The following is an 18749-nucleotide window of genomic DNA, read 5'->3' on the forward strand; positions in this document are numbered from 1 at the left end:
CTGCACAATTACCCCTCACCCTCATTTGGTCTGACACAAAGTGTAGGCCACTCCTACATAGTTCTTTTCTTCGCTGTGTTGGGAGTGACCCCCAGCTCTGGGCCATGAGAGCTTTTACCTTTCAGAGTACCACTTAATGGATTGACTAGTTAGGGAAGGGATGATCAAAAGGGGAGAGTATCAATTTGCATTAATAGTTAAAATTATAGCCTAAGAAAGCCATCGTATTTTCTTAAGTGACAAAGTGAGGAAAGGGATTAGCAGTATAATGGGATGGTCAGGGCTTGGAAAAAGAAAGCATCTTCCACGGGAGACACTTCAGTGATAAAGTATATTTCTAAACTTTTTCCCAACCCACAACCTTTCCTGTTAATTATTCCTTATTTCTTCTTTTAGACTTTATCTTAACACAATGAACAAGAATCTAGTACACCTGGCAAAAGGCCTCAATTTGCTAGATGCATGAAAACATATCATATTTCATGTCATTCATCTGGCCTATTTTCCCTTCATCATAAGGATGACAGGTGTCATATATTTTGCCAAAAGCAAAAAACTTTCCTGCACTGGTGGAAAGAACCAGATAGGATTGAGGAGACAGGGCTCAAGTTCTTCTCAGCAACCACCAAACTAAGTAACCTTATATAAGTCACTCAACTTCACTGGCCCCAACTCCTCATGGGTTGTCATAACATAACTGATTATGAATATTTACTGTGTGCTTACTAATATCAGGCACAGCATTATATGCACTGTTTTAAATAATCTTTATATCAGTCTTAAGAAAGACACACTTTTATTATCCCCATTTTACAAATGAAGAGACTGAAGCTTAGAGAACTTAAACTTGTCCAAGGTTATGCAGCTAATAAATAGTAGACCCTAGACCTCCAAGTCTCAGCTCTTAAACATGATGCCTTAAAGACATTAAAAAAAAAAAAAGTTTTCTTAAGTTTATTTATTTTGAGAGAGTGAGTGCACAGGAAGGGCAGTGGTGGTGCCGGCCGGGGGGGGGGGGGGTAAGAGTGCACACATGCTCCAGAAGGGCAGAGGGAGAGAGGGAGAGGGAATCCCAAGCAGTGCCCTAAGTAGGGCTCGAACTCACAAACCGTGAGATCATGACCTAAGCTGAAATCAAGAGTCAGATGCTCAAATGACTGAGCCACTCAGGTGCCCTGTGCCTTACAGACATTTTAAATTGCAGGAGTTATGTTAGATGTTAGGTCATTCCAGTTTTAAAATTCTGATTTTAAGAAATGCTTAAGGTATATGAAACAAAAACTTTGCATTATAGTAGGCACTAGGCATATAAAGTTGAGTTTAGATCTTTGTCCTCAGACAACTAACATCCTATCATCAGCACATGAAGGAAACAGAGGTGTTGTTGAAGTGATGAGGGGTATTAAGAGAGGCTTTCTGGAGGCAATGCCACCTCAGGTTAGTTTTAAAAAGAAGTTATGGGGGCGCCTGGGTGGCTCGGTCGGTTAAGCGTTCGACTTCGGCTCAGGTCATGATCTCACGGTCCATGAGTTCGAGCTCCGCATCGGGCTCTGTGCTGACTGCTCAGAGCCTGGAGCCTGTTTCAGATTCTGTGTCTCCCTCTCTCTCTGCCCCTCCCCTGTTCATGGTCTGTCTCAAAAATAAATAAACGTTAAAAAAAAATTTTTTTTTAATTAAAAAAAAAAAGTTATGTAGTGGGGCTCCTGGGTGGCTCAGTCGGTTAAGCATCAGACTTCAGCTCAGGTCATGATCTCACAGTTCATGGTTCCGAGCCCTGCATCAGGCTCTGTGGTCAGAACCTGGAGCCTGCTTTGGATTCTGTATCTCCCTCTCTCTCTGCCCCTCCACTGCTTGTGCTCTGTCTCTCTCAAACATAAATAAATGTTAAAAAAATTTTTTTTAAAGAAATAAAAATATGTAGAAATATAGGTAGCATTCTAGGCAAAGCAACAAGTCTGTGAGAAGGCATAGTTATCATGAAACAGTACTATGTATTTGGTATGATTGGAGTAAGAGTAAACAGGAGGAGGGAGAAGGAAAATGAAAACATCTTGAGTTATTTATGTATTGTTAAAAATTGAGAGAGGCGCCTGGGTGGCTCAGTCGGTTGAGCATCCGACTTTCGGCTCAGGTCATGATCTCACAGTTCGTGGGTTCGAGCCCCGCATCAGGCTCTGTGCTGACCTCTTGCTCAGAGCCTGGAGCCTGCTTTAGATTCTGTGTCTCCCTCTCTCTCTGCCCCTCCCCTGCTCACGCTTTGTCTCACTTTGTTTCTCAAAAATAAATAAATGTAAAAACAAATTTTTAAAAAAAATTGAGAAAAAAAATTGAGTTTTTGAGGAACAGCTATTCATCAATTCACAAAATTTAAGTATACTGTTTTGGAACTTACATATTTAAAAGAACATATCTAGTAAAAAATTTAATGAATCTCTTATTCATACTAGCCCAAATAATACATTATCAAATACTGCGGCCCTGTGCATAAGCCATTCGATTAAGCAACATCTATATAGACTCTTCCTGTAAAAATGACTAAGATTAACCAGGATGGCCAATAGTTCCTCTGATTCATATATTAGAAATTTTTTACAAAAGTGTTTACTGTGAGATGTATTATGCATACAGAATATATAAAACATATTTACAATTGAAAGAATAGAGCAAACAGCCAAGTAACCATCCGCATCAAGAAATGAAATATTGCCAATATCTAGAAGCCCCATGTGTACCCCTCCTGTATCACAAATCTTGACTTTAACCATCATTTCCTTGTTTTTTCTTAGTTTTATTACCTACCCAAGTATCTCTATACAGTATCATTTTGTTTTTTTTTTTAATTTTTTAAAGTTTATTTTTTGACAAAAAGAGAGCAAGTGGGGGAGGGGCAGAGAGAAAGAGAGAGACAATCCTAAGCATACCCTGAGCTGTCAGTGCAGAACCTGATGCGGGTTCTGCAAGCTCACAAACTGTGAGATCGTGACCTGAGCTGAAACCAAGAGTTGGACACTAACTGACTGAGCCACCTTGGCACACCTTGCTTGTTTTGTTTTTTAATTTTTTTAAATGTTTATTTTTGAAAGAGAGAAAGAACACGTGCATGCAAGCTGGGGAGGGACAGAGAGACAGAGGGACACAGAGGATCCGAAGCAGGCTCCGCACTGTCAGCAGAGCCTGAAATGGTGCTCAAACTCACAAACTGTGAGATTATGACCTGAGCTGAAGTCTAAGACTTAACCAACTGAGCCACCCAGGAGCCGCTATTTTGCTTTTTTTTTTTTTAAACTATGATAATTACTTTTTGTTACTTACAATACTCTGAAATTCATCATAATTGTATATATTCACACTATATTCATCCTATAGCTCTAGTGCTTTCACTGTATTGTGTATATATACATGCCAGATTCACTTACTACTGATAGACATTTGAGGCTGTTTCCAGCTTGATGAAAAACACTATTATGAAAATTCCTGGTTCATCTGTGGAAGAACACAAGTTATAGATAAGGTGCAGCATCAATATTCCTAGGTAAAATTAAATTGTTGTACCAGTCATCTGCCACTGGTAGCATACATGACTTACCTTGGCTCCACATCCTCACCAACACTTGGTAGTGTGTCTAAACATTTTTGCCATTCCTGGTGGATGCTCAATGGTATTCATTATGGTTTTACTTTGAACAGTTTTCATTCACTGATGAGTCCTATTTGATGCCCAGATGGGAAACAATAAATCTTCATCTCCATATTATACTACATATAAAAATTTCATTCCAGATGCATGGTAAATCTAATTGTGAAAAGTAAACAATAATGCTTCTAGAAGAGTGTTGTCCAGAACTTTCTGCAACAGAAGTGTTCTATAAATCTGCACTTTCCTATATGGTAGCTGCTAGATACATCTGGCTGTTGAGCACTTCAAATGTCTAGTGCAAGTGAGGAAGTGAACTTTAAATTTTATTTAACTTTTGATTGTTTAACTTTATAACAATGCAAGACCTCTGTTCATTAAAAGATACCATTATGAGTGAGAGGGAAAAGGCAAGCCATTGAGGAAGAGAGGTTGCTTACAAAGACAAAAGACAACTCCTACCCAGAATATATAAAGAATCATTTAGGTCATGAAAACAAGGCAGATAATATCCCCCACCCCCCATCCCCAGCCCCTCTAAGATAGGCAAAAGAAACATATTCTTCAAAAGGGAAATATTCTAATGCTAGTAACTATATGACAGCCTGTAGGGAATCACGAAACCATGAGAGATCATCATACCCAACAGAATGACTAAACTCAAAAGACAAAAGAGAAACAATTACCAAGCTTAAGCAAGAAGATGAAGCAACTGGAACCCTCACAAATTGCTAGAGTAGTTTTGGATAACTGACTGACAGTATCTATTAAAGCTGAACACATGTATAACCTATGGATCAGCAATTCCATCCCTAGGAATATCCCCCGCCCCCCCCCCCCCCCGCCAAAACATATATGCACACACTAGAAGACAAGTACCAGAATGCTCATGGAAGTATTATTTGTAATAATCCCATTCAGGAAATAATGTTTATTCATTTAATAGAATGAATAAATACTATAAAATCTAGAAAACAAAAACCCCAATTTGTGGAGTTGAAAGTCAAAGGGGGAAGGGGTAGTAAGGAGGTCAGGAAGGGGTGTGAAGAGAACTTCTTGTGGGTCAGGTAATGTTTTCACACTGGATGTGTTCACTCTGGGTAAATCCACTAAACTACATACTCAAGATATATGCACTATTTAAAAATGCTTATTATGCTATAATTTTTTAAAGTTTATTAAAAATGTTCCAGTAACTTCTGGCATAGACATCATAGGTAGAACCTTCTATCAAATAGGGCTTTTCTGACTATAGTGGCAGAAATCCAATTGAAACTGTCTTAAGTAAAAGACAGGAAAAGTATTGGTTTAAATATCTAAAAAATATATGCCCAGGAGAGCCGGAGAGACAAAAGCAATCATCAGGTGTTTGTCCCTCTCTCTCCTCATTTCTGCTCTTTGTGTGAGCTTTATTCTGTCAGGCACTGAGGCAGTCATTTTCCCATGCAACTCTGGACTTACCTCATCTTTGAAGTCAGCAATGGTAGCGGAAAACTTTTATCTCTTTAAGTCTGACAGTGTCAGAATTGACCTAGGTTAAGTCGCAAACCTTTCCTGGAGCCTATTCAACCCCATTTGAACCAATGGACTAAGTAGTGAAGGGGTACTTTTCCTGAAAGAAAACCAAGGCACTGGTCCTAGAAGAGGGTAAAATGAATGCAAGAGAGGCAAAAACATCTATATATTTGGAGGAGATAGAAAAGAAAAAAAAAAACACCTTAATTTGTAGTTTGTTCCTGAGTTATGTCGAAACTTTGTTAATAAAGGTACTATATTGTTTTTCCTATCCAAAGCATCCAAGCTGCTTTGTGAAAATTTCTGAACTACTGGGGGAGGGAAATCAAATTTCTTATCAAATCTGACTCCAGTCTCTCCCTCCTTGACTGTATCTTGCATACTATGGTCAAATAAATCTTTCCACTATATGGCACTAGTAACTCCAGCAAAGAAACCACATTCCCAACTGAAGGGGAAGATTTTTAGCCTACCACTCATGGTCTTCCATCATCTCACCTGAACTTTTTCAGTTACATTACACGACTCCCTCTGTGTACATGTAGCCAGTGCTCTTAAGTGTTTGTCACTGTCACTGATCTATGTTAAAGTATTAGGATGCAACTGACATTTAATGTGTCCATCAAGAGATAATGGCATTAGATTTCTTACTTTCCCTTTCTGGCTTTAAAGGTATAATAAAAATTACTTATGAATACTAAATTTGATCCTAAATATATAATGTCTTTTCTAAAAGTCAATATTATTAAGTTTATTTTTATTTAATTCGAGAGGGAGATAGAGAGCAAGCTGGGGAGAGGCAGAGAGAGAGGGAGAGAGAATCTCAAGCAGGCTCCATGCTGCCAGCACAGAGCCTGATGCAGGCCTCAAACTCACGAACTGTGAGATCATGACCCAAGCCGAAGTCGAGTCAGACGCTTTTTTTTTAAATTTTTTTAAATGTTTATTTATTTTTGAGAGAGACAGAGAGACAGACAGACAGATCATGATCAGGGGAGGGGCAGAGAGAGAGGGAGATACAGAATCTGAAACAGGCTCCAGGCTGAGCTGTCTGCACATGGCCTGATGCGAGGCTTGAACCCACGAACTGTGATCATGACCTAAGCTGAAGTTAGATGCTTAACCAAATGAGCCACCCAGGCACCCCAGAGTTCCAGACGCTTAACTGGCTGAGCCACCCAGGCGCCCCTAAAAGTCAATATTATTAAACTAAGTTTATCCTTCTGAAAATAAGACAATGTAACTTCATGATGAAGTATGAGAGATATAAACTACTTTCTGTTAGAACTACTTTCTCCATGTCATTCATTTTTTACCCATGAATGAATTATTTAATTTCAAATGCTGTTTCTTTATTGGAGTATATAAAAGAAGTCAGGGTCATACATAAGCTACCTGGATCTTTAACCGCATTTAGGCTAAATGTCTCCATCTTTTCACCTTAGCTAAAACTGACTGAAATAACCAATTCACTACCTTGCTAAGGTTTCAGAATTAAAGTGATTTTTAAATAAGAAAACAAAGAGGTGGGGCACTTGGGTGGCTAAGTCAGTGAAGTGTACAACTTTGGCTCAGGTCATGGGTTTGTGGGTTTGAGTCCCATGTCTGGCTCTGTGCTGACCACTCAGAGCCTGGAGGCTGCTTCAGATTCTGTGTCTCCCTCTCTCTCTGCTCCTCCCCGGCTCGCACTCTGTCTCTGTCTCTCTCCAAAAAAATAAATAAATAAACATTAAAAAAAATTTAAAAAAAAAGGAATCATGGCATAAATGACATTACTTTTAAAATATGAGACTGAATTAAATGTACAAACGTATCACTATTTTTATTTGCATTTAAGCCAAATATTCTGTGAGCTAGAAAGTCAGACAATGTATGATCTATATTTTATATATTAAGATAAATATCAAAACAAAGTATAGCAATATTCTGTTACTCAAATCCACAAATTTTTTATCTAGAATACACTATTTATAAAACTAACACCTCCTGCAACAAAGCCAACATTATTAGGAGAGTTGTTTGAGGAGTTATTTTTTAATGGTTAGAGTGCAGACAATTTTCCTCATTAAGAACCTGTACAGGGATTTACCACCAACCAAGAATGTGGTAATGATAATAAAATACATATCAATTCAAACATTCAAGACAAAAGGACTTATTTTTACTTAAGCCAATAATGAATTTTGAAAATATATTAAAAAATACCCTCCCAACCACTGTTAACACACTCGTTTATGCTTTCACACAGCATGTTTCAGGAGTTTTCATTTTCTGTGGCTCCACAGGTCTTTTTACTGGGGCAGTTATCAATCATCTTCTTTCTCAATATATGTCTTTGCATTAACCCGTGCCATCTGCCTGGCCAGGTACCTATCTCTAGCCGACATTACAGTTTCTTCATTATTTCGCTTTGCAAACTTGTTCCCCACTTCATGTGGTCCCTCTTGTTCTTTGCCCATCTCTTGGTATTCCTCTGTGAGTCTATGTTTTGCTCCTACTGATGTTTCAGAACTGGAGGGTTTCTCTGGGTTTCTTTCTTTGTCCATGTTTCTCATTTTATTGGATTTTTCCTGGTCAAGAAACCTATCCTTTGCCCTAGAATTTGGGCTGCTTTCTTTTTTCTCTCGGTTTCTTTCTGAAGACTGAATACTTATTTCTCGTTGTTCTCTATGTCTGTACTTATCACTGTTTTCATATCTTTCTTTCCTTGCTTTCACATGCTCTTCTTTGCTTTTCTCTTCCTTCTCTCCTCCTTTCTCACTGTATCGATCATGATTATTTCGTTGTCTCTCTCTTTCTTGTTCTCTTGGGGAATATTTCTCCCTGTCTTTCTCCCTTTTCCAATCTCTGTCATTTCTTTCTCTTTGGTCTCTTCCCCTCAGTTTATCTTCTTGTTCATGCCTCTTCCAGTGGGAATCTCTATGGCTGGCTTCTCGGTGCCTATGGGAATCCTTCTTTTCTTTTCGGTAATCACGGTCATTGTAATAGTTCTCATGATCCCTGGATTGTCTTTCTTGGTGCTGATCTTCCCTTTTCTCATGAACTCTTGACTTGGACCTTTTTGTGTGGCATTTGGTACCATGCTCTCTTTCTTCACTAGAAGACGGTGAATGGATTTGATTCCTCTGATGTTTAGAGTCACTCTTGGAGGTCTCTGTGACCCTCTCCCTTCTTGCGTTTGCTTTTTTATTTTCGTCCATTTCATCATCCTCACTGCTATTAGCATCAAAGTCGCTATCTGCATCTGGGTTTTCCTCTACTTGCACAACAGTTTGGAGAATGCATTTCTCATGTGGTATTCTGTTCTCTGAACTTACTTCATCAGAATAACCCCTTGATTTCTCTTCCTTTATTCCAGACCTTAAAAAAAGTAACATTTAAAAAATGCCACATTATCAATTGTAGTAAGCACATGAAATGTTCATATAATTTTTCTCAATACTTAAATTTAACTACTAAATGTGAAAAAGGTGCTATTTACCTTATGAATATTGTAAACTAGTATTTTCTAACCATTCAGGATATTTTCAGAAAAAGGTAGAAGTGAAATAGAGAAAATTAGATTGCTGTATTGGACCGCTAGAACCTTCAGACAGGAGTCTGTACAAGGTTTTTGTTTTTGTTAAGCATGCCAATAATTGGGAAAAGTAAGATATATTCTGTATCTAAGTACTATTTTCATAATATGAAGTTCAAGTTACAGCTCTTTGTTGGATTTTTCTCTTTTTAAAAAATTTAATAATAGTCCTGGGAATAGATGAAGATAATTTTTTTTATAGCAAAATGCTGGCAAAATCTAATTCTTAAGTATCACTAAATAATTTGTCTTATGATTAAAAAGGCATGAGCACCTCTCCCTTGGCACCTATCACAACAAAATGGGAATATATGAATCTACTCGATTACAATCAATAACACTAAAAATTGTTCATATCACCTACATTTTCCCAGCTGATAAATTTATCTACATTACTCACACATTCATTCTTACTAATCACTTAATAATTATACTAATAGAACAACAGTGGTTCTTTGGGAATTGGCAGCAGAACTATCTTCTAAAGGATTAACAGGAATTCTACTATTAGACTCTGAGAAAAGTACAATATTAAATGACATTATGGAGTTTCATGGCTGGCCTCACAACTGTTCCAGATCAAACTCTAACAGAAATTCTAATTCTCCATTCAAAATCTCTCTTCAAATATACTTTCTTAGACTCATAAATTTCATCAATTTTGTTTTTTTTTTTTTAATTTTTTTTTCCAACGTTTATTTATTTTTGGGACAGAGAGAGACAGAGCATGAATGGGGGAGGGGCAGAAAGAGAGGGAGACACAGAATCGGAAACAGGCTCCAGGCTCTGAGCCATCAGCCCAGAGCCCGACGCGGGGCTCGAACTCACGGACCGTGAGATTGTGACCTGGCTGAAGTCAGACGCTTAACCGACTGCGCCACCCAGGCGCCCCAATTTTCATCAATTTTGTAATCAAACCTAGCAGTTGACAGCAAAGGAGGTAGGGGTGGAAGTATAAATCTAATTCCTTCTCTTCACCTTTACTTCCATTCTCCTGCCTCTCTCCTTTTCCCAGCAACACAGACACAGATCCTCTAATCTGAATGTCTCTGTTCCAAAAACCATTTACTCAGATACAAGCTTAGGACAAATTCTTTCTTTTACCTTCAGCTATATACTTATGAGAGTCATTTAACCATTCCTACAATACTTTATAATTTTATTTTAAAAACCCTCCAATACTTTCTTTTTATACCGGTGCTAATGGAAATATGTACAGAAATAGTAATGTCCATATTTGTGCCATCTGTGGTAGCCACTAGCCATATGTGGCAACTGTATTTGAAATGTGGCTATTATAACCAAAATTTTATATTTTAGTTATAATACATATATTTTTAATGTTTTATTTCTTTTTTGAGAGTGAGAGTGCAAGTGGGGGAGGGCCAAAGAGGACAGAGGATCTGAAGCAGGCTCCACGCTGAAAGCTGATAGCAGTGAGCCACATGTAAGGCTCAAACTCATGAACGTGAGCCAAAGTCAGACACTTAACTGACTGAGCCACCAAGGCGCCCCTAGATTTTATTTAAATAGCCACATGTGACTACTAGCTACATATTAGAGAGTGCATTTCTAGCCCTAAATATGTGAATCTTACATTTTCTGGAGGCCATGTCCTATTTATGAAAATAAACTACTACTTATGAACATACATGTAGGAATCCTGAATAATAGAAATAATCTTGAACTAAATCTGTAAGTTTTTAATTAAGAAAGTGTAAATCCTTTGCAATTCAATCAGGTCAGGTTTGGCTGACAACACAACATGCAATGCTGCAATCTTCTATCTTTCAGAGGGTTAAAATAATCCTACAACCACAGATCATGAACAGAATTTTTCTTCTAAATATTCCATATGCCATGTCTCACCTGGCTTCACGAAAGCTGCATGTAGGTACTTCCTCTTCACCAACTGCTTGATTTAATAGGTGTCTATAAAATCCACTGAGATCTTTCTGCTTGGTTACATCCAAACGGGCTGAGAGGGAAAGCAAACATGAGAGGAATATATTCAACAAGGCACAACACAGTTCTGTTATACAGGTGTAGAGTATGTAACATACAGTATATAAACTGTAGACAGAGTTGGCAAACTATAGCCTGCAGACCAAATGTGGCCTACTGTTTTCGTAAATATATTTTTATTGGAATGTAGCCTTGTTCATTTGTTTATTAAGGCTGCTTTTGTATTAAAAGGCAGAACTGAGGAGCTCCAACAGAGATCATATGGTACACAAAACCTAAAATATTTACTTATCTGGTCCTTCACAGAAAATCTGCCAACTGATACTCTAGATGAATACTTAATACATCCTTAGAACATTAGATTTGATTTTCTTCTATTTAAAGTTGATGAGCATTTGTCAATTAAGCTATTTATATGTATACATTTTACTTAGACCTTGAGAAATGACCATGAGTAGAAAGGACTGAAGTAAAGCACTAAGACATTCTTTGGCTCCTGCACATCTTTTTCTTTTTTGAATTAATGTTATGCTTTTTCTAAATGCCCACCCAGTTAATATTCCTTGAGTGGTATTACTCTAGTTTTCTAAAGCCAGAAAATATAACTAGGATTTAAATCTCAGTTTATATTGCTTCTGACCAAGATTATGGTGTTATGATTTGTAATAAAAGTTCTTACATTTAGAATTTTTCTATGGCAATGACTCATAATGGTCATAGTTTTAAACAACAAAATGAGATATATGAAAAGTCCAGTAGAAATAAGTTACTGAGAGTACAACTGTGTTTTTACTCATAATCTCTTCAACATTTTATAATACTACAAAACATCATATCTTATATCTTAAATCTATATACGTAAATTAGGACCACCACATTATAACCTAGAAGTTCACGGACAGAGCAAATGGCTAAACCAATTTGCTGCTTCGGTTTCCTTCTACCCTTCTCCCTCTTCTATTTCACCTTCAAGTGCAGCAGCCCTTTTTTCTCTTTCTTCCTCTTCAGCTCTCTCTTGCAGTTTTTTCTTATAAGCAGATGTCACAAATGCCTCCTTATCATCAAACTCTCCCTTCTCCATCTCTCGTTCTCTCTGTATTTTCTTTTCCATTCTCTTTTCCTGTTCCTTTTTTCTGATCTCAACTGCTTTTAGTAAGTTGTGAATATACTTGGGCTAGGAGGAAAAATAAGATTATTTAGGGAAGAATCAAAAATAAAAATTAAGAATATTGTTTTTGTCATGAATTTATTAAGATAAAAATGGCTAGTCCAAATAGGCGGGACTGTCATCCTCTCAAAATTCAATATAAATTTACTAGCAAGAGTAAAACTAAAATTCTTTACAATAAAAATTTAAGTGTAAAACAAATTATTCACACTGCTATTTTACTTTTTTTTTATTTCAAATTAATTTTTCCACTGTGTTTTCACCCTTTTCACAGGTATTGTCTCAATACTTCAAGTAAGTGATTCAGAAGGTTCCTACTACTTTTCCTATTAGGTGAAATATGCTTATTTAAAAGAATAGCTTTAATTTTATACTACCACTCTACCTGCACATACTATAAGATGCAAAGATATCTGTCTGTGCTTATGAAAGACAAAAAGTGATAGAAAATGTGAACGTATTTCAAGCTCCCACTCTCAAGTATTTTTTTCAAACTAAAAATATGATCACATGTGCAGATGATTCTGTTACCAGCTAGAATGCAATAAAAAAATGAGTGAATGATAAAACACAAAAATATGAACAGGAACAGGAGTTACTAGTACAGAGACTTTCTAAGAAAAAAATTTCCAAAATGTGTGAAGGTTTTAAAGCAAAAAACACAACTTGTTGTTTTTATTGTTAGATAATTTACTCACTCCTGTTAGGATACTTTTAGTAGGGTTTCCTGGGTTCTAAATCAAACCTATATTATCTGCAACTAGGGGCTCTTCTTCACATTTCAAATACCTAAAAGCTTTTTCTCAGATCATCCTCATGCTAAAATAAGATTAAGATATAAAATACAAGTCAAGGTCAAAGAAATTTATACTTTTCAGCTACAAACCTTTCGGTCTTTTCCCAAAAGCAATTTGGGATTATTTTCCTCCCTTTTTTTCTGCATTTCATCATAAATACTGTCATATTCATATACAGTGGAATCTTCTGCAAGGGCCTTCTGGATTTCTAGTTTGGTCTAAAACAAACAAACACATTTAAAAAATGAGCCAGTTAATACATACCAAAGAAAGTCTTAAGTAATTTTTCTCAGAGAGGATCATGAATCATATATAGATCATAAAAATTCTATCAATCACATTTTAGACTGAAAAAATAAACATCAGTCTGAAGCCAGGCTGCTTGGGTTTGAATCCCAGGCTCTATACTTAGCTACTCTGGGAAAGTATGTGTAATCTTTTTGTGCCTCAGTTTTCATCAAAAAAAATTGAGGATAATAATTGTATCTACCTTCCAAGTTGTTGTATTATCTATTTTATATAATTCATTCATATAGAATTTTTAAAAACAAACAACAAACGAAACCTCAAACCAAGAGGTTTTGGCTTGACAATAGATACCTATCAAATATTGCATTTAATGATAACATTTAATAGCTTTTTCAATGAAATAGGGAGTAAAATAATGTTGCTATCATCAGTTCTGTGCACCTGAGGTTCAGATAAAAGAACAGAAAGAAAAAGAAAAAAATGTTGTCGAGCTATTAAAAATATGCCATTTCTGGTGGCTCAGGTCACGATCTCACAGTTTGAGTTTAAGCCCCATGTCAGGCTCTGTAATGACAGTGCAGAGCCTAGTTGGGATTCTCTCTCTCTCTCTCTCTCTCTCTCTCTCTCTCTCTCAGTCCTTCCCCTGCTTGAGCACGTACTCTCTCTCAAAATAAATAAACATTTAAAAATAAATAAATAAATAAATAAATAAATAAAATATCCCATTTCTAAGAGCATTTTACCTTAGATTTAGTAAATATAATTAAGTTAGTATTCTTTACAATAAAAGTTAGTTTTTGTATTAAAGCAGAACACAAGAGCTCTTTCTCACAAATAGACATTAAAAAAAAAAAGAAAAGAAAAAAGTGGTTCTGGACAGCTAGGGTTAAAAATGAAAGTAGATTTGAGATTTATGCTTTAAGTAAGAAAAGATAACACAAAAATGTCAAAAGAACACAAGGGGCACCGGACTCAGTGGGTTAAGCATCTGTCTTTTGATGTTGGCTCAGGTCATGATCTCACGGTTCATGGGATAGAGCCCTGCAATAGGCTCTGTGCCAACAGTGCTGAGCCTGCTTGGGATTCTCTTTCTCCCTCTCTCTCTGCCCCTACACTGCTTACACACTCTCTCTTTCAAAATAAATAAATAAACGTGAAAAAAAAAATTTTTTTTAATATTTTATTTTTGAAGGAGAGAGAGAGAGGCAGACCATGAGCAGGGGAGGAGCAGAGAGAGAAGGAGACACAGAATCTGAAGCAGGCTCCAGGCTCTGAGCTGTCAGCACAGAGCCCGATGCGGGGCTCGAACCCATGAACCGTGAGATCATGACCTAAGCCAAAGTCGGATGCTTAACCGACTGAGCCACCCAGGTGCCCCCCTCAAAATTTTAAAGAACACCAGAACACTAGATGCCTACATTATGTTGGAGAAGTCATCAGATTCTCTGGAACTAATTCTCTCATTGATATGGTGAAGAAGTTGAACTCTAAAATTCTAACTCAAAGCACCTCAGCATTTATGTTTAAAAAACAATCAGTTTTTTATGTGTGCATTAAACCATCTTGAGGATGCTGAGTTACATTTCCACTATGAAGCTAAGATATTACCTTAATATTACTAAATACATAATTCTGTGCCCATTCCCCAGGGTGGCAGTAAACATAGTGGCTAAAAGCATGGGCTCTGCAATTTCAATGCCTGGGTTTGAACTAACTATGAGACCTCATAAAAGTCACATATATCTTTTTGCCTTCATGTCCATCAACTACAAAATGGAGATTATAAGAGCATTTATCTCATAGGATTATTTTAAGAATTAAAGAGAATTCTCAAGAAGTGGTTGCCATAATGTCTGGCACATTAAAAAGTGCTTAACAAATTTATCGTTATGCAGAATTCCAGTTGGACAAGGAACAAACAGATGACAAACATTAAAGGAAATGTGAAGGAGAAGAGACTTCTACTACTCCTACTACTACAGACTTCTCTTCTACTAGGCTTGCCTCATCCCTGAACACAGCTAGATAAATATCAAATCATTTTGAACACCCAAGAGATGAATCTGAGGACTAAGAAAAAATGCAGTAGACATGAAAAAATTGCCACAATGTTGAAGTTAGGAGCTGTGGAGAGTTGATTTGGGGGACAGAAGAGCTGTGGGTGCTGTGATGGGGAGGGAGCCCTGAATGCAGAGAGAGATCAAAACATATCTACGATCCAGCTTCTTTTTTTCTTCTTTTTGTCCTTGACAATATGACAACACAGAGGAATTCACCCCAAAAGAAGGAACAGGAAGAAATAACAGCCAGGGATTCAATCAATACAGATACAAGTAAGATGTCTGAACTAGAATTTAAAACAATAATTATAAGGATACTAGCTGGGCTTGAAAAAGCATAGAAGACACTAGAGAATCCCTTACTGCAGAGACAAAAGAACTAAAAACTGGTGAGGCTGAAATTAAAAATGCTATAACCAAGATGCAAACCTGAATGGATGCCATGACAATGAGGATGGATGAAGCAGAGGAACGAATCAGTGACATAAAAGATAAAATTATGGAATATAATGAAGCTGAAGAGGGAAAGAAAGGTATTGGATCACAAATACTGACTTAGGGTACTCAAGGACTCCTTAAAGCTTAATAAGATTCCTATCATAGAAGTCCCAGAATATAAAGAAAGAGAAAAAGGGGCAGGTTTATTTGAGCAAATTAGAGCTGAAATTTCCCTAACCTGGCAAAGGAAACAGACATAGAAATTCAAAAAGCAAAAAGAACTCCCATTAAATTCAACAAAAGCCAACCATCACTAAGGCATATCATAGTCAAATTCACAAAATACACAGACAAGTGAAGAATCCTAAAAGCAACAAGGGCAAAAAAGTTCTTAACCTATGAGGGAAGACAGATAAGTTTCATAGCAGATCTGTCCACAGAAGCTCGGTAGGCCAGAAGGCAGTGGCATGATATATTTAATGTGCTGAATGGGAAAAATATGTAGCCAAGAATACTTTATCCAAGGAGGGTGCCATTCAGAATAGAATGAGACATAAACAGGTTCCCAGACAAACAAAAACTCATGGAGTCCATGACCACAAAAACAGCCCTGCAAGAAAATATTAAAGGTTGGGACTCCTTGAGGGGGAAAAAGCAATAAAGACTAGAAAAGAACACAGAACATCACATACTGGGTCATGAATCAGGCCTCAACAAGCACAAAAAGATTGAGATCATACCATGTATATTTTCGGACCACAACACTATGAAACTTGAAGTCAACCACAAGAAAAATCTGGAAAAACCACAAATACATGGAGGTTAAAGAACATTCTACTAATGAATGAATGCAGGGGGGAGGGAGGGGGAGTGGATGGTGGGGGGTCTGGATGGCTCAGTCTGTTGAGTGTCTGACTTCAGCTCAGGTCATGATCTCATAGCTCATGAGTTCGAGCCCCATATCAGGCTCTGTGCAGATAGCTCAGAGCCTGGAGCCTGCTTCGGATTCTGTGTCTCCCTCTCTCTCTGCCCCTCCCCCACTCATGCTCTGTCTCTCTCTCTCTCTCAAAAATAAACATTTAAAAAATTAAAAAAAAAAAAAAAGAATGAATGGGTTAACCAGGAAATTAAAGAAGAAATTAAAAAGTACATGCAAGCAAATGAAAATGAAAACATGATAGTCCAAAACCTTTGGAATACAACAAAGGCAATCCTAAGAGGGAAGTATATTGCAACACAGGCCTATCTCAAGAAGCAAGAAAAGTCTTAAATACATAACCTAACTTCACACCTAAAGGAACTAGAAAAGGAACAGCAAATAAAGCCTAAAGCCAGCAGAAGAAGGGAAATAATAAAGATTAGAGCAGAAATAAATGAAACAAAAATAAAACAGGAGAACAGATCAACAAAGCTAAGAACTGGTTCTTTGGAGAATAAAATTGATAAACCTCTAGCCAGACTTAATAAAAAGAAAAGAGAAAGGAACCATATAGATAAAATCACAAATGAAAGAGGGAGAGATCACAACCAACTCCACAGAAATACCATAGATTTTAAGAATATACCATGAAAAATCATATGCCAACAAACTGGGCAATCTGGAGAACTGGAGAAGCTCCTAGAAACATATAAACTACCAGAATTGAAACAAGAAATAGACAATTTGAATAGACCCATGACTAGCAAAGAAGTGGAATCAGTAATCAGAAATCTCCCAACTAAAGTCCAGGGCCAGATGGCTTCCCAGGGGAATTCTACCAAACATTTAAAGAGTTAATACCTATTCTTCTCAAACTGTTCCAAAAATATAACAATGAAAAGAAACTTCCAAACTCATTCTACAAGGCCGGCATTACCTTGACTCCAAAATCAGACAAAGACCCCACTAAAAAGACGAATTACAGGCCAATATTTCTGATGAACATGGATGTAAAAGTTCTTAATAAGATACTAGCAAATCGAATCCATCAGTATTTGCAAATCAATCAATGTGATACATTAATAAAAGAATAGGAACTATATGATCCTGTCAATAGATGCAGAAAAAGCACTCATTCTTGATAAAAACCCTCAAGGAAGTAGGCATAGATGGAACATATGCAAACATCATAAAAGCCATATACAAAAGACCCACAGTTACCCCATCTTCAATGGGGAAAAACTGAGAGCTTTTCCCCTATGATCAGAACAAGACAGGGATGTCCACTCTCACCATTACTATTTAACATAGCACTGGAAGTCTTAGCCTTGGCAACCAGACAACAAAAAGAAATAAAAGGCATCCAAACAGGCAAGGAAGAAGTCAAAGTTTCACTATTCGCAGATGACATGATACTCTATGTAGAAAACCTGAAAGACTCCAACAAAAAAATTGCTAGAACTAATATGTGAATTCAGCAACGTTGCAGGATATAAAATCAATGAACAGAATTCAGTTGCATTTCTATATACCAATAATGAAGCAACATAAAGAGATATCAAGGAATTGGTCCCTTCTATAATTGCACCAAAACCAATAAGGAATATTTTGGAATACACCTAACCAGAGAAGTAAAAGATCTCTACTCTGGAACCATAGAATACTTGTAAAAGAAATTGAAGATGACACAAAGAAATGGAAAAACATTCCATGCTCATGGATTGCAAAAACAAACACTGTTAAAATGTCTATACTACCCAATGCAATCTACACATTTAATACAATCCCTATCAAAATACTACCAGCATTTTTCACAGAGCTAGAACAAACAATCCTAAAATTTGTATGGAACCACAAAAGACCCTGAATAGCCAAAGCAATCCTGAAAAAGAAAAGCAAAGCTGGAGGTATCATAATTCTGGACTTCAAGCTACATTACAAAGCTACAGTCATCAAGGCAGTACACACAACACAAACACAAAAACAAACACATAGATCAATGAAAATAAGACCCAGAAATGGATCCACAACTACATGGTCAACTAATTTTTTCATAAAGCAGGGAAGAATATCCAATGGAAAAAGGTCTCCTCAATAAATGGTGTTGTGAAAACTGGATGGTGACTGGCAGAAGAATGAAACTGGACCACTTCTTACACCATACACAAAAATAAATTCAAATGGATGAAAGACCTAAATGTGAGACAGGAAACCATCAAAATCCTACAGGAGAACACAGGCAGCAACCTCTTTGACCTCAGCCAGAGCAACTTCTTACTAGAAGTTGCCAAAGGCAAGGGAAACAAAATCAAAAATGAACTACTGAGACTTCATCAAAATAAAAAGCTTCTGCACAGTGAAGGAAAACAATCAACAAAACTTAAAAGGCAACCTGAAGAATGGGTGAAGACATATCTAATATAAGGT

At 36.9% G+C, this 18749-nt stretch overlaps 1 protein-coding gene across 3 annotated transcripts in view; it reads right to left on the reverse strand.

Annotated features, from left to right (window-relative positions):
* Window positions 1–6952: 6952 nt before the first annotated feature.
* NSRP1 (nuclear speckle splicing regulatory protein 1) overlaps window positions 6953–18749 on the reverse strand; it is a 60895-nt gene continuing 49098 nt past the window's right edge. For all 3 annotated transcript variants that reach the window (XM_047080683.1, XM_047080681.1, XM_047080684.1), the window contains 4 exons: window positions 12746–12874; window positions 11658–11865; window positions 10596–10704; window positions 6953–8509 (listed from right to left, as the gene is read on the reverse strand). In XM_047080683.1, the coding sequence (XP_046936639.1) occupies window positions 7456–8509; window positions 10596–10704; window positions 11658–11865; window positions 12746–12874 (1500 nt within the window). In that variant the 3' untranslated portion in view covers window positions 6953–7455. The remainder of the gene's footprint in view (window positions 8510–10595; window positions 10705–11657; window positions 11866–12745; window positions 12875–18749) is intronic.

Source organism: Lynx rufus, unplaced genomic scaffold, assembly GCF_022079265.1.
Source record: "Lynx rufus isolate CCGP_SWC_20201006 ecotype Redwood Valley unplaced genomic scaffold, mLynRuf1.p SCAF_18, whole genome shotgun sequence".
Taxonomy (NCBI): domain Eukaryota; kingdom Metazoa; phylum Chordata; class Mammalia; order Carnivora; family Felidae; genus Lynx; species Lynx rufus.